The 15000-nt window shown below is 35.2% G+C and overlaps 1 protein-coding gene across 24 annotated transcripts in view; it reads left to right on the plus strand.

Annotated features, from left to right (window-relative positions):
* Positions 1-12003: 12003 nt before the first annotated feature.
* The window catches only part of LOC125032721 (phosphatidylinositol-binding clathrin assembly protein LAP-like), an 80083-nt gene continuing 77086 nt past the window's right edge, over positions 12004-15000 (plus strand). For all 24 annotated transcript variants that reach the window (XM_047624018.1, XM_047624026.1, XM_047624033.1 and 21 more), the window contains exon 1: positions 12004-12284. In XM_047624018.1, the coding sequence (XP_047479974.1) occupies positions 12155-12284 (130 nt within the window). In that variant the 5' untranslated portion in view covers positions 12004-12154. The remainder of the gene's footprint in view (positions 12285-15000) is intronic.

The following is a 15000-nucleotide window of genomic DNA, read 5'->3' on the forward strand; positions in this document are numbered from 1 at the left end:
TGCAAAAGCGGAATGTCAACCATCGTCCTACTGTGGTATAAATTCTACTCAGTCTGAAGTATCTTTGAACAAACGAGTTTTCATTCATTCATTCTCAACGAGTTCTTGCAGAGAACAATGGTGAACCCACTGGAGGGTGCATCATCCACTGGGACTCGTCTTTGCATCCGGGGAAAGGGGAAGGCAAGAATAGTACATTCAACAGCTCGCCTTTAAGCTCACTTCACGATGTTTCCGCCCGGTTTCCCCAGCTCGGCCTTGGCCCTGATGTTTTCCTCCCGAGGGTCCTATCAGTCAAGAGATACAGGAGGCCAGCAGACGTTCACACGCGCGCAGGTGGGCGGAACTCTTGTGACGTCATGACACCCACACATCCGATGAAGAGAATCGGCTGTTCCCTTGAGAATACGCGTTCCGATTAAAAACCCGGGAAAAATATTGAGTGTAGATTAATATTCGGCAGTTTCCCATGGATTATACTTCAGAGCAAACGTATTTGTTAATTCTGTATGCGCCTTAAATATTTCACCATAGGCACCTCTGAAAGGTCGAATCTCATTACATAAGGTAATTAGTTACATCGAAAAGGCATGTGTTTCATTTGATTCTATAAGTATCTTAAATACACTTTAAAACAATAGAAGTAATGTGTACGCTCTGCAACTTCCCAGCGATAAAGACGGCGAAGACATGCTCTAGCAATAACACATTAGCTTTATTGGCTACCATTATGGTAATTGCCTTTTTTTCCTTTTACGTTCCTCTCCTTGCGTAATAACTAGTGTAAGCTTTCAGTTCCTCTAGAGATAGTATTCAATATACATTTTAGCTATATTTCCATCTGGCACTTGGAAGGGCAACGGATGAGTCCTTTGAATAGGTCACTTATTACCACGATTTTGTACTTAGTCGTTCAGCTTTAGATCAAATTCATTATGCGAGTTGAACTTTCTGCAAAAATCCATTATTTATAATGCTTGGGTGCAAATAATTATCTATAATACATAAAGTGAAAAAATATATATACAAGTAATTAAACTTTCGAGATTTCGGATTTTAGAATTAATTTACATAGTACTTCGTGGACGGACAATGGTTGTCTTCATGAATAGCACTACTAAAAACCTCAGTAATCACAAAACTGCATTTACCGCTGCTATGAATTATATGTCGTGAGAACCAATATTGTGACACATACGGGGTAGATTTGTCATGTTACTTCTCACAGGCCAATGGTTTCCAATCTTTTCAACCCCCTCCCCCCCTCTGAACTTTTACTGCGCCCCACGAGTTGGAAACCACTGCAATAGCCAGTCCGAGATGCATTATGACTGTTTGAATGATACAAAGAACCCGAGGCTCATTCCCGGCTAAAGTTCGTGTTCGTGTAAACTATGAAGAGAAATCATAAAACATCAGAAATGTTCTCGAGGATGCCATATAGAAATTAAATATATACACAGATATATCTTAATGTTTATTTTAACTGCAACTTTGTGGCAGAAGCCGCAGCGATTTCTTGAGTCAGAGGTTGCCGATCGCTGTTCAAGGGAAATAAAATACAGTCCACCTAATTTTAATGAAGTCTGCGTGTTACTGTATACAGTAAGCCCTTACTGTTCACGTAGACCTTAACCTATTTTGACAAAAGCTGAGACGGGGCAGTCACCGTATGTTGCCGTGCTTTTCAACTACCATTTTGTATGTACTGTACGTCGTTGCCAAGGCGATGCAGTTATTTTTCGTACTGGTTGTGAACTGCATGTAGGAGGGCAAGAAACACTTTTTTTTCTAAATTAGTGCCCAGTATAATGATACACACACACTAGATTAAACCACTAAAAACAATCATATTTATTTATTTTGATTCTACGTTTCGACGAAATTCAAGTGATAACGGAACGAGGCCATTTAGTTTATTAGACAGATGGCACGCTAATTAAGTCGAACATGGCGAGGCTTCCATCAATTATAGCTGTCTATAAATCTGGCTGGTCTTTCATCAGTTATAGCTGTAAATAAATATGCTGTCGAGTAGTTAAACAATAAAAGTTGGAGTTTATCATACGTACAGAACCTTTGAGTATCTTAGGCAATCATAATGCTTGTGCGATTGAAGTTTGCCTCGTCCGGGTCGCATGCTTTTTGCTATATCTGACCAAAAAAATGTAGTAACTGTAATGACCGAATATCTACATATGTGACCAGAGATATGATAGGTACACTTTTACAACTCACATAAGTAATGAATAAAAACAATGCAAGCGGGTGGCCACTCAGTATACATCTCCCACTAAAACTGCCCATTTATTGATAGATATCCTCACACAGCAGAAATTATTTTACTTTTCTAGAAAATATTTTAGATACGGATATTAGCACTTTGGTTATTCATACAATTCGTTAACTTGACAATGCCTGATACGATATGTTAGGTTAACAACAATCAAATGCGAGCACGCGGTCTTCTTTAGTTGGGTAAATGTAGGCCTAAACCAAGAAAATGGCACACCTTTTTCGTGTGAGTAAAGTCCTGCCTAAAGCAGCTACCGTCTGCGGGAAGACTATATGCAAACTTTGTGTTGATCATAAACGGAGGGAAAGACAGGAAAATACACGGTTATGCTGCAGGTCCCGTCGCTGCACTGCTTCTTCATGGGATATATAAGCACACACATACAATACACACACACACACACACACACACACACACACACACACACACACACACACACACACACACACACACACACACACACACACACACACACACACACACCTTCCTTTTCCGTCGCTGGATTCTAACAGTTTCAAGCTGAAACCTGGATTTTCTGGCTGAAACTGATAGGATTTCATGGGTCCAATCCCATCTTCATAGGTCAAAAACTACACTCGCAGACAATTTACGCTCAAATATCCTGTGGAATTATATATTTCCATTTGAATTATTACATGCTGGTACATCTCTCATTCATAACCTGATTTAATTGTGTTGCTCAGTTCCTACAAAAATGCATGTTTTCAGTAATTGGCGTAACTGGAATCTGTGGTAACTTAAGCGTCGCAGCAAGGAACTACCCACGCACTCGAACTGGTGGTTGTACTCAAAGACTTAATATTGGTTAGAAAAAAATGAATGTGCTAGACATCAAAGGTCATATAGCACTATCGTAAAGCATTGTGGAGAAGGTAAAAATGAGTTAGGATAGAAGGGGATGAAGGTAAGGAAAAGGAAAGGGGGAGAGAAGAAAAGACCATGCAGAATTAGTTGAGGAGAGGGCTGAGGTCCAAGGCAGGGGTGATCTCCTACATTGGGCCTGTTTCCGTCTCCTAAGCTCTCCACAACAACGAGCAAGGGATTGGGGGGCAGTATAAATAAGTATTTAATTAGACTGGTTATACTTACGCTCCTGTCGATCGCTATATGGATTTTTGTTTGCTGGAGTTTTTCTTGCGGTCGTCAATTGAGATGACGTAAAAAAAACCTAGTGTATACTCGGCTGGGCAGCCATTTTCGAAAATACAGTAATAATTAATAACCTTTAGGGATTAGCCTTATGAAAGCAATTCTTCGAAAATGCATTTTTTTTCTTAGCTTTTAAAATGGAGGCAAACCTCTGTAGTCCTAGATAATGACCTGCACAGAGCACAATTTTAAGGTTGGGTCATGCCACCCCTCTTTAGCCATGAACTGACTGGTCGACAACATAAACACTTCGAGACCTACTGCTAAAACCCGACTAGTCGACAGCAGACACCTAGCGACTCATCTGTTGTACCGATGATTCATTCTAACCACTCAGTCAGAAGTTAGTACGAGTAAATCAGGTCAAACAATGACTCAACTGGAGAGCTACCTGACTACCCTTTACGACCAGTCGCAGCACTTCTTCGCCTGCAGCACCTAGTCATTAGAGTGCGACATCATCTGGACCTTTAAAGAGATAAGAATCTAATAATAGTTAAAATATCTGCATTTCGGCTCCGTTGTGGCAGTCTGACATCACGATGACTAGGGTTAAGATGGGTTCCAACTTTATATGCATAGTCATTTCTTTGGAATCCAAAGGGTATTATGGTCATTTATGTAATTAGCAGCATGACGAGGTACAGTTGCCGAAATGAATGGCACCATTATACTCGTAATAAATGTAAATGAATGGCTTTCGACGCATGCTATTGATGGAGGGTGTGCGGGGTTTGGCTGATGGTCACTGGGCTGGCCAGCAAAATATTCCTTACTCTCTCCGTTTTCCTAACATATCTATCAGCAGTAGGTATGGTTTACTGATTAAAAAAATAATATTTCGATTGTATCTTCGTCAGAACAATAATATAATCGAAACCGATCACATACATCTCCTGTATTGTGAAGATATTCATTCTCATTCATACTTTTTCTACATTTGTCAACATGAATACGGTTCATATATACACATATATCGCATATATATATAATATATAATATATGTTTACATATACATAATATATAATATATGTTTACATATACATAATATATAATATATGTTTACATATACATAATATGTATACACATATATATAAATAATATATATACATATATATATACATATATATATAATATATATACATATATATATAATATATATGCATATATATAATATATATACATATATATAATATATATACATATATATATAATATATATACATATATATAATATATATACATATATATAATATATATACATATATATATAATATATACATATATATATAATATATATACATATATATAATATATATACATATATATAATATATATACATATATATAATATATATACATATATATATAATATATATACATATATATATAATATATATACATATATATATATACATATATATATAATATATATACATATATATGTAATATATATACATATATATATATAATATATATACATATATATATATAATATATATACATATATATATATATAATATATACATATATATATATATAATATATATACATATATATATAATATATATACATATATATATAATATATATACATATATATATATAATATATACATATATATATATAATATATACATATATATATATAATATATATACATATATATATAATATATATACATATATATATAATATATATACATATATATATAATATATATACATATATATATAATATATATACATATATATATAATATATATACATATATATATAATATATATATACATATATATAATATATATACATATATATAATATATAATATATATACATATATATAATATATAATATATATACATATATATAATATATAATATATATACATATATATAATATATAATATATATACATATATATAATATATATACATATATATAATATATATACATATATATAATATATATACATATATATATATATAATATATATACATATATATATATATATATATATAATATATATATATATATATATATATATATATATATAATATATATATATACATATATATAAAATATATATACATATATATATATAAAATATATATAATATATATATATATAATATATATACATATATATATAAAATATATATACATATATATATAATATATATAATATATATATAATATATATACATATATATAATATATATACATATATATATAATATATATACATATATATATAATATATATACATATATATATAATATATATACATATATATATATATATATATACATATATATATAATATATATATACATATATATATAATATATATACATATATATATAATATATATACATATATATATAATATATATACATATATATATAATATATATACATATATATATAATATATATACATATATATATAATATATATACATATATATATAATATATATACATATATATAATATATACATATATATATATATAATATATATGTACATATTATAAAATATATACATATATAATATATATATACATATATAATATATATGTACATATATAATATATATGTACATATAATACTATATATGTAATATACATAATATATAGGTACACTATACATAATATATATGTAACATATACATAATATATATGTACATATACATAATATATATGTACATATACATAATATATATGTACATATACATAATATATATATACATATACATAATATATATATACACACATATACATAATATATATATATACACATATACATAATATATTATATACACATATACATAATATATATATACACATATACATAATATATATATACACATATACATAATATAATATAGTACATATACATAATATATATTACATATACATAATATATATACACATATACATAATATATATATACACATATAAATATATATATACACATATACATAATATATATATACACATATACTTAATATATATGTACACATATACATAATATATATATACACATATACATAATATATATATACACATATACATAATATATATATACACATATACATAATATATATGTACATATACATAATATATATATACACATATACATAATATATATGTACATATACATAATATATATATACACATATACATAATATATATATACATATACATAATATATATATACACATACATAATATATATGTACATATACATAATATATATACACATATACATAATATATATGTACATATACATAATATATATACACATATAGATAATATATATACATATATAAGACCCTGAAGATTGTCGGAAAGTCATAGAGACTAGTAGAAATGTCATTGTACAAGCAAGGCCAAAGGGAACTGTAAGCTCGGTCCCGAAAAGTCCTCCATATCCCAATAGTATGATATTCCCCACAAATGAACAGTGGATCAGAGCGAAAAAAAAACTTCGTTGCGAAATGACAAAGTATTCGCTCTACATATATAAGGAAGGTTGAAAGATAAGGGCTTAACAATCCAAAGAGCTTTTCTTCACTTGAACCCTGAAATGTAATTGTAAGTAGAATGTTGAATGTGGAATCAGTAGTTTAAATTAACCTTCCTTATAGGAAGAAAACATGTTCTCCTACTAGCTGCAATGTATTTGAAGGCACAGCAACAAACTTTCTAGGAAACTCTGGTGTGTTGTTTGGATCTGTATATTTGAGAACACGCTCGACGTAAACTTTGAAAAAGGAGGTTTTATCGAAGACAAAATATTGCAAAAGTGCCAGCCAACCGGTAGTGCAAAAAGAATTGGTTTGGTTACCAGAAATGGTGGGATGTCACCCGGTAGATCATGTGAGGTCAGATAGGAGTTGACTTTAGGATGAGGTAGGCGCAGGTGAAGTGGACAAGAGTATATCGTGGTCCTGAAAAGAAAAGTAGCTAATGGGGAGAACCAGCCACAGAGGAGACAAAGCAACCAATTTTCCCGCAGAGGAATCAGACACTGCAGTAATTGTTGTGGTAGGAGTGTCTACAGAGGAAAAGTAGAGTTGGCCGATGGTATACTAACTGTAACTGGTAAAAGTTTATCACAGGAAGACTGTATAGCCATTCCAATTATTTGTAAAGGAGAGGATCACACAAAAATGCTTGTTTGTAATGGGGGGGGGGGGGATCCTTGCTGATTCACGAAAAGAGAATTATAGGGAAGGCTAAACAAAACAGATATCAACAAAATGGGACACCTGGGCAGACACCTCGATGTTCACGCACGGAAGCAACCATGTGTGGTCAGGGGGATGAGAATAGACGATGAAGAAGAAGAGGACCCACTGGATCAAACTCTTCAAATAAATCCTTGGTAGAAAGGAAGACCGAAAAGCCAACATATACTGAGGAAGGGTTTCAGAACTAATTTCAGGAATTAAAGGCTGATCCTAAGCTGCAATCAACGAAAAAACACAGAAGCTGCTTTAAGAGAACTTGAGGTAGCATTTGACCTTAATTAACTAAAATTAACTAAAAATCACAGAGTAGTCCCCAAAGGTTCATTCCCTATCTATTAAGACCTGACGACGAGGGAGAGGTCAAGTTACGAAGGAACAGGGACATGTTAATGTCAGCTCTTTAAAAAAGAATGAATCAATGGTTCTCAAAGAGAAAGAATAATAAGTAAATGGTTCTCGACACTGGACCTACGTAGTGCAATAGGATGAACAGGACGCGTCTGTCACCATGGCCGACGGTCGTTTTGAGTTTACTGTATTGTGATTCCCTATGGATTATCCACGTACCTAGAATCCATGAGCAGTGTTCGTCTGTCACTCACCTTGTTTGTGGTGTAGGTCACAGGGAAGTGAGAACAGCATTAGACACATTAGCGGAAGTGAAAATTTCCCCGCACCTGAACATGCAAGGACAAAGTACAAAGACTGTGCTCTGTGGAAATTACTGACGGTTGTCAAAAATATACACAAAAGGCATGGTCTTATGATATCTACACCAGGACAAATTCCGTTCACCTTGGGAGAAGGAAGCCTTCAAAATTTTGAAGGATATTGATAGACGAACTAGGGCCGAGAAGCCAGATTTCAAGCGAACATAATATCTATCCAAGTATGTTATTAAAGATCGGCCAGTGCCGTGCTTGCTCAACGTCTATTTACGTCCTTAAAGCACTACAGTAGATATTTGAGGGTTGCAGAACACATATATAATACCACAAGGAAAGAGGCACTCACGCTTTGGAAGTTTTGTCATGTCAGAGAACAAATTGCTCTAGAGCGACGGTAATAATGCACATCTGCATGATCTTTGGTACAAAAAATATATATATAATATTGGAAAGCTAAATGCTGCCACAAATGCTCCAACTCGCATCAAAGTGCAAGAGAAAAAGAAATCTTTACATATGATCACTGACAAGAACCAGAATTGCCATATTTCATGTGCATTGCCAGTCGATGGCTCAAATCAAGAAGAGAGACCAGAGGATGACGAGGTGGATTTTAAAATGTTTCACTATGATAAATTATTGCAAAACTTCTGTGTTTAATTATATTATTCTGGTATCTAAAGCCTTTACTTTAGGGCCAGCTTGAATAGAAGAGAGGAGGATGGCATGGATATCATTGTTCGAAATTTAAAACGAGTAAAGGTTTGGTGCTAAATTGGTTATAACCTATTAAATGCATTATAACAGATGTTTTTTACCACTAAAGTGAAAGGAGGAAAATATGTTGTCTATGATCAAAACTAATGATCAAGCAAGTATGGTTTACCAGTGGTCCAATAGCTCACACAAAAATAATAAGTGGCCATTGGTCCATCAAAATTGAGCATGTCAGATTTTTTTTGTTTTACTTGTACTACTAAACAAGTACAATTTGTTTGCTAGCTGGGTGGCTGTATGCATGAATGTTTCTTTATTGTTTCATCTTTATTTCCTCTGCATCTTACTGGAGGTCCAGCACTCAATTACTTTTTCTGCCATCACTGCATAATGTCCTACTTGTGTAATACCTTTTCATTTGCAACAAATGATTTGATATACATACAATTTGCATCATCCTAATGGACCTCATACACATGATAGATGCTTTAGTGCTTTGCAGAGCCTATGACAGCAATTTCTCTTCTAATGAAGACTGTAAAACATCTGGACATCCTAGTTTGAGGATGATGACTAGTCTGAGGGCAGCTCTGGTGTTACTGATATATGTTGGACTCAATAATAAACCTGATATTGCATGTTATTAGTCCAAAATAAGTTTGTATGCTGACCATTTTGTGTAAAGAGAGAAAATAATTTACTATTGAAGTTTTACTGACAAAACTACTTTAGGTTCCTAGGCTTATCTGTCACTTTCAATTTGTCTACTAGCATGGTCCAGCTATTACAATGGATGACAGCAGGAGAATAAGCATTCAAAAGTATTCTCCAAGGGAATTACAGCATTTACATGCTTGTTAATGCAAAATTCCCTTTCTCATTAGGAAAACAAAGGGACTGTTTTATTTTTAATATGAGGTACACTGTTGATGAAAGCAGTGTGATTGATTCTTTTATATCTTTGCCATTTAGAAGATGCCATTATATGATAAAGTGAATCTAAATATACATTATAATAATGTTAAATTCAACGTTAATACCCTTTATAGTTTGGCCATGGATACACTGATGTGTAGGAAAACAGATTCTTACTTGGTACATTTGTGAACCAACACACATGTAATTCAATAAAATGGAAAGCATACTGCATGAAAAAAATCTTAGGAATGAGCCATTTTAACATTTCACATTTTTTAAAATAATTTAGAACAAGAAAAAAAGTATTAACCCAAATTAATAACATAAAAGAGTATTCATATTCAGTAAGAGCTTAGTAAAGGATGATCTCTGAAAAGCCTGCATCTCTTTGCTTTCATATTTCTCAATTAATTTACTTATAACATGCTACTGTAACCAAAATTATATAGCTAAACCATTAGGGATAGGTTGCAGAAAAATGTAAAGTTAATTCCCATCAGGGTCATCCCACAACCCTAATAATCTATGGCTGTGGGAGAAAATAAAGTCGAATAGAACTAAAAAACGTGGATGCTAAATGAAACTCTTTATATCTGTGTTAACCCACAGGTACATTCTATCCTTTTTCCAGAGATAAATTTCATGTCTAAATTTAACTGTTTGGCCGAAATAAGCATTAATATATACCATAAAGTAATTACTAGGAAAAAATAAAAGATGCTCGTCAAGTCCACTTAAAGCAGGATCCCTTAATAAACTGGTCATGGCTCTGTAGAGAGCGGTAAGCTGATGATCAGTGTCACTGCTGTTTGGGTTCTGGTTCGAGAGATACGTAGATGATATACCATAGAGGTTTATCATCAAGTAAGGAACCACACCAAGCTCTAACTTACCAAAATATACGAGAATGCTAGTCATCCTTTTTGCCGAAGTACCATAAGGCACGCAATTACTATTCACATCACATCAAACTACACAACAAGTTCAGAATCTTGTCAGAGAAAGCTATGATATCATGATTGAAAATATGACCCAAATTATACATCAATCAATCAGCACCATCAGCTAATCATGTTCCCATCTAATTTGTCCCTTTATCTATTCAGATGCCATTGGTAGTGCTATAGTCAAAAAAGATAGTGAGTACAGTCACCATAAAAAATTGAAAATTCAAACCAGTCTCCTTCATGTAAAGAACTCATAAAATAAGTATCAAAAGTATTAATATTTTAAATTTTAACTATATATACACAAATTATGCAAAATACTCTATATAACAGGACATACATATTGGTCAACAGTTTTATTGCAAGAGTGCAATAATAAACGAAAGAGTGGTGAACATTGAGGAGAGCACCATTAGGCCAGAAAGACTGAAATGATCCCGCCCTAAAAATCACCTGCTCTGTAGTATGATAAGCCGGTCGAGGTACAATTACCCACGATTACACTTTAGGACACAGCAGTGAATATTATAAGTCAGTTAGTACTTCGAAATCAATATCCGACTACCAATAGAGATTAGTTTTCCTTGATATTAAAATAAACAAGGAAAAGTTATATCATATTATTTGTAGATGACGTCCCGGCAAAACTCGACTCTCAATGAATGATGAGATGTCAAACTTACACGGCAAAACAGCTTCAGAAACGCAATACATCCAATACATAAGTATCAATGTGACCTGATAAGACAAGTGTTCAAAATAACACCTAATTCTACATAAGACAAGGAGAAAAGGCGAGGAATATCCACCTTTCTTTTACTTTTGAACGTTTGTTTACACATCTCAGCTGTTCAGCGCCGGGAGTCAAATCAGCGATTGCCAAAATTAAAAACCCTTCTCTTTCCCCAATACTTTCTCACAACAGCTAAATGGATACGAAAACTTGTGACATTATGGTCAACACATTAAATTCAATAGATGTCGAGAGTCTTTTAACAACAGTGGGTTTTGATCCCGATGAGTGACGTCACACCCACTCAGACATCGCCATTTTCGACTAGTTGTGTGTGGACGGCTGTGCAGGGAGGGTCAGGCAGCGGCCCTCGGAGTGGTAGTCGTGTCTTCTTGTTTTAAGGCCCCTTGAGGCCAACCCAGTGATTTCTTATATTCTCCCCAATCACAAAAAGAGGCAAAAATGGCCGGCCAATCCATCAACGACAGACTGACAGCAGCTCGCTATAGTCTTGCCGGACAGGGGCTTGCCAAGTCTGTGTGTAAAGCCACCACCGAGGAAGTCATTGGCCCCAAGAAGAAACACTTGGACTGTGAGTATACAAGCCAGCACTTCCCTCCTCTTGTCCCTTTACGAGTAGACGTTAGGGCTTCTCTCACAGCGAGAGTTTCCTGGAGACTATTTATTGACTTGGAATCAATGAACATGATGGCTGCCTTGCGATGGGAACCTCTCGGGCTTCTTTTTTGCGTGTATTTGCTTCGAGTTACTAACATTCATCGATGTGGGGCCTCTTACTTGGACAGCAAGAACACATGCGTCACTACTCGAGACTTGAACGGCGAGTTTTAAAGAGGATATTCCACTTAAAATTCAAAAAAAGTAAAAAACATGGTGAGCAGGTTCGTCCTCCCTATATATATATCTCGATACCGGAAAAATCCCTTCGCAAAGTGGGCGTGGAAGCCTAGTTCGCGATCGTAGTTGCAGATGATGGGCGTGATTTGCAATTTCCCTAATGAATGTGGCCTTTGGTGGGAGGATTTTTCTGCTGGAAATTGGATAGTTGGAGCCCGGCGTGAAGTTGTCAGTGTCAGCTGGTCGGGGAGCGACATCCTACCCAATTTCTCTTGCCATTTTTACCCCATCGATACCTCCCTCTCGGATTTGGAGGGTGTCCGTCGGCCTCGTCGCCTTCGTCGGGATTAATAGAGGGTGGTGAATTTGCTAATGTTCGTGTGGGTGTGTTGTTTAGACGGACTCAAAATACGGAGATATTGCACTTGGCAACTGCTCGGGACGTCGATAATGGAGTTGGTGTGACACATGCTGGACTCTCGCTGCTCCCGCTGCATTATATGAACTCGTTTAGGGATTTTGGCTTCATTCAGAAAGGAGAACGTGTGATTTTAGGAGAAAGTAACCATTGAGGGTTGTGTGTGTCCGTTTGCTTGTGTTGTAATAGCTGGTAGTTAGTGGTTTGGGAGAGGTGCATGTATATTTCAGTCGGGTATGAGTTTATGATGGATTAATGACTCAAGTGTAGATATGCTTTCAACCTGAAACACATGAATTAGTGTATATTAGAACTGATAAAATACTAGCTACTTGTGCTACACTAAAATCAATATTTGAAGGATAGAGTTTATCAGCCATTTTCTGTGTATTTGAATGTGACATTGATGCATTTGAAAATTTATGGTAGTACATTTACCAACTTGATTACCTGTCTCTCATGATAATAATTTTTCTTACATTGTCATGGTAATGTATTTCCTAAGTGAAAGTAGTGAAAGAGAATAATAAAAAGATACTTATGGAGTTGCCTTTGAATACAAGTGATATATAGAGAGAGATCCGCTGTAAAACTCATATTATGATTCAGATGATAACTGAAAGTCGAGCAAGTGTTACTTTTTGCCATGCTGGTGATATTAACACTAATGAAATTACAAGCCCATTTTGTTTAGATTTCGTGTAATTCCTGCAAGTGTTAACTAGTAATTTTGTGGGTAAAATTTCACTCCACTTGGAGAAAGATTTTGGTTCAGTTTACATTTTGAATATTATGAGACGTATGTTTTTTTTTTTTTTTTATGTCATAAATCTTCCACCTCTCCATCCTGAATACTTTCTTGAACTTTCTCATATTTTTTGTTCTTTTGTTCTTTTCCTTTCTTCATGATTATTTTCCTATATTATCCTTATTCTTTCTCTCCATCCTGTCCCCATATTTCCTTCCCTTTTCCTTGTTTTCCCTTGTTCCTCGCTCCTTTTCCCTCTCCTTCATCTATTGTCCCTCTTCTCTCCTCGCTCTCTCCTCTCTCCTTGCTCTCTCCTCTCTCCTTGCTCTCTCCTTGCTCTCTCCTTGCTCTCTCCTTGCTCTCTCCTCGCTCTCTCCTCTCTCACTCTCTCCTCGCTTTCTCCTCTCTCCTTGCTCTCTCCTCGCTCTCTCCTCTCCCCTTGCTCTCTCCTCACTCTCTCCTCTCCCCTTGCTCTCTCCTCGCACTCTCCTCTCCCCTTGCTCTCTCCTCGCTCTGCCCTCTCTCCTCTCTCCTCTCTCCTCTCTCCTCTCTCCTCTCTCCTTGCCCTCTCCTCTCTCCTCTCTCCTTCCCCTCCTCTCTCCTCTCTCCTCTCTCCTTCCTCTCTTCCTTCCTCTCCTTCCTCTCTCCTCCTCTCTCCTTCCTCTCTCCTTTCTCTCTCCTTCCTCTCTCCTCCTTCCTCTCTCCTTCCTCTCTCCTCTCTCCTTCCCTCTCCTCTCTCCTCTCTCCTCTCTCCTCTCTCTTCCCCTCTCCCTCTCTCCTCTCTCCTCTCCTCTCTCCTCCTCTCTCTCTCTCTCTTTGCCCTCTCCTCTCCTCTCCTCTCTCTTTGCTCTCTCCTCTCCTCCTCTCTCTTGCTCTCATCCTCTCCTCCTCTCTCTTTGCTCACTCCTCTCCTCCTCTCTCTTTGCTCTCTCCTCTCCTCCTCTCTCTTTGCTCTCTCCTTCCTCCTCTCTCTTTGCTCTCTCCTCTCCTCCTCTCTCTTTGCTCTCTCCTCTCCTCCTCTCTCTTTGCTCTCTCCTCTCCTCCTCTCTCTTTGCTCTCTCCTCTCCTCCTCTCTCTTTGCTCTCTCCTCTCCTCCTCTCTCTTTGCTCTCTCCTCTCCTCCTCTCTCTTTGCTCTCTCCTCTCCTCCTCTCTCTTTGCTCTCTCCTCTCCTCCTCTCTCTTTGCTCTCTCCTCTCCTCCTCTCTCTATACTCTCTCTCTGTACTCTCTCTCTATACTCTCTCTCTGTACTCTCTCTCTATACTCTTCTCTCTCTCTGTACTCT

Source organism: Penaeus chinensis, chromosome 2 (assembly GCF_019202785.1).
Source record: "Penaeus chinensis breed Huanghai No. 1 chromosome 2, ASM1920278v2, whole genome shotgun sequence".
NCBI classification, from domain to species: domain Eukaryota; kingdom Metazoa; phylum Arthropoda; class Malacostraca; order Decapoda; family Penaeidae; genus Penaeus; species Penaeus chinensis.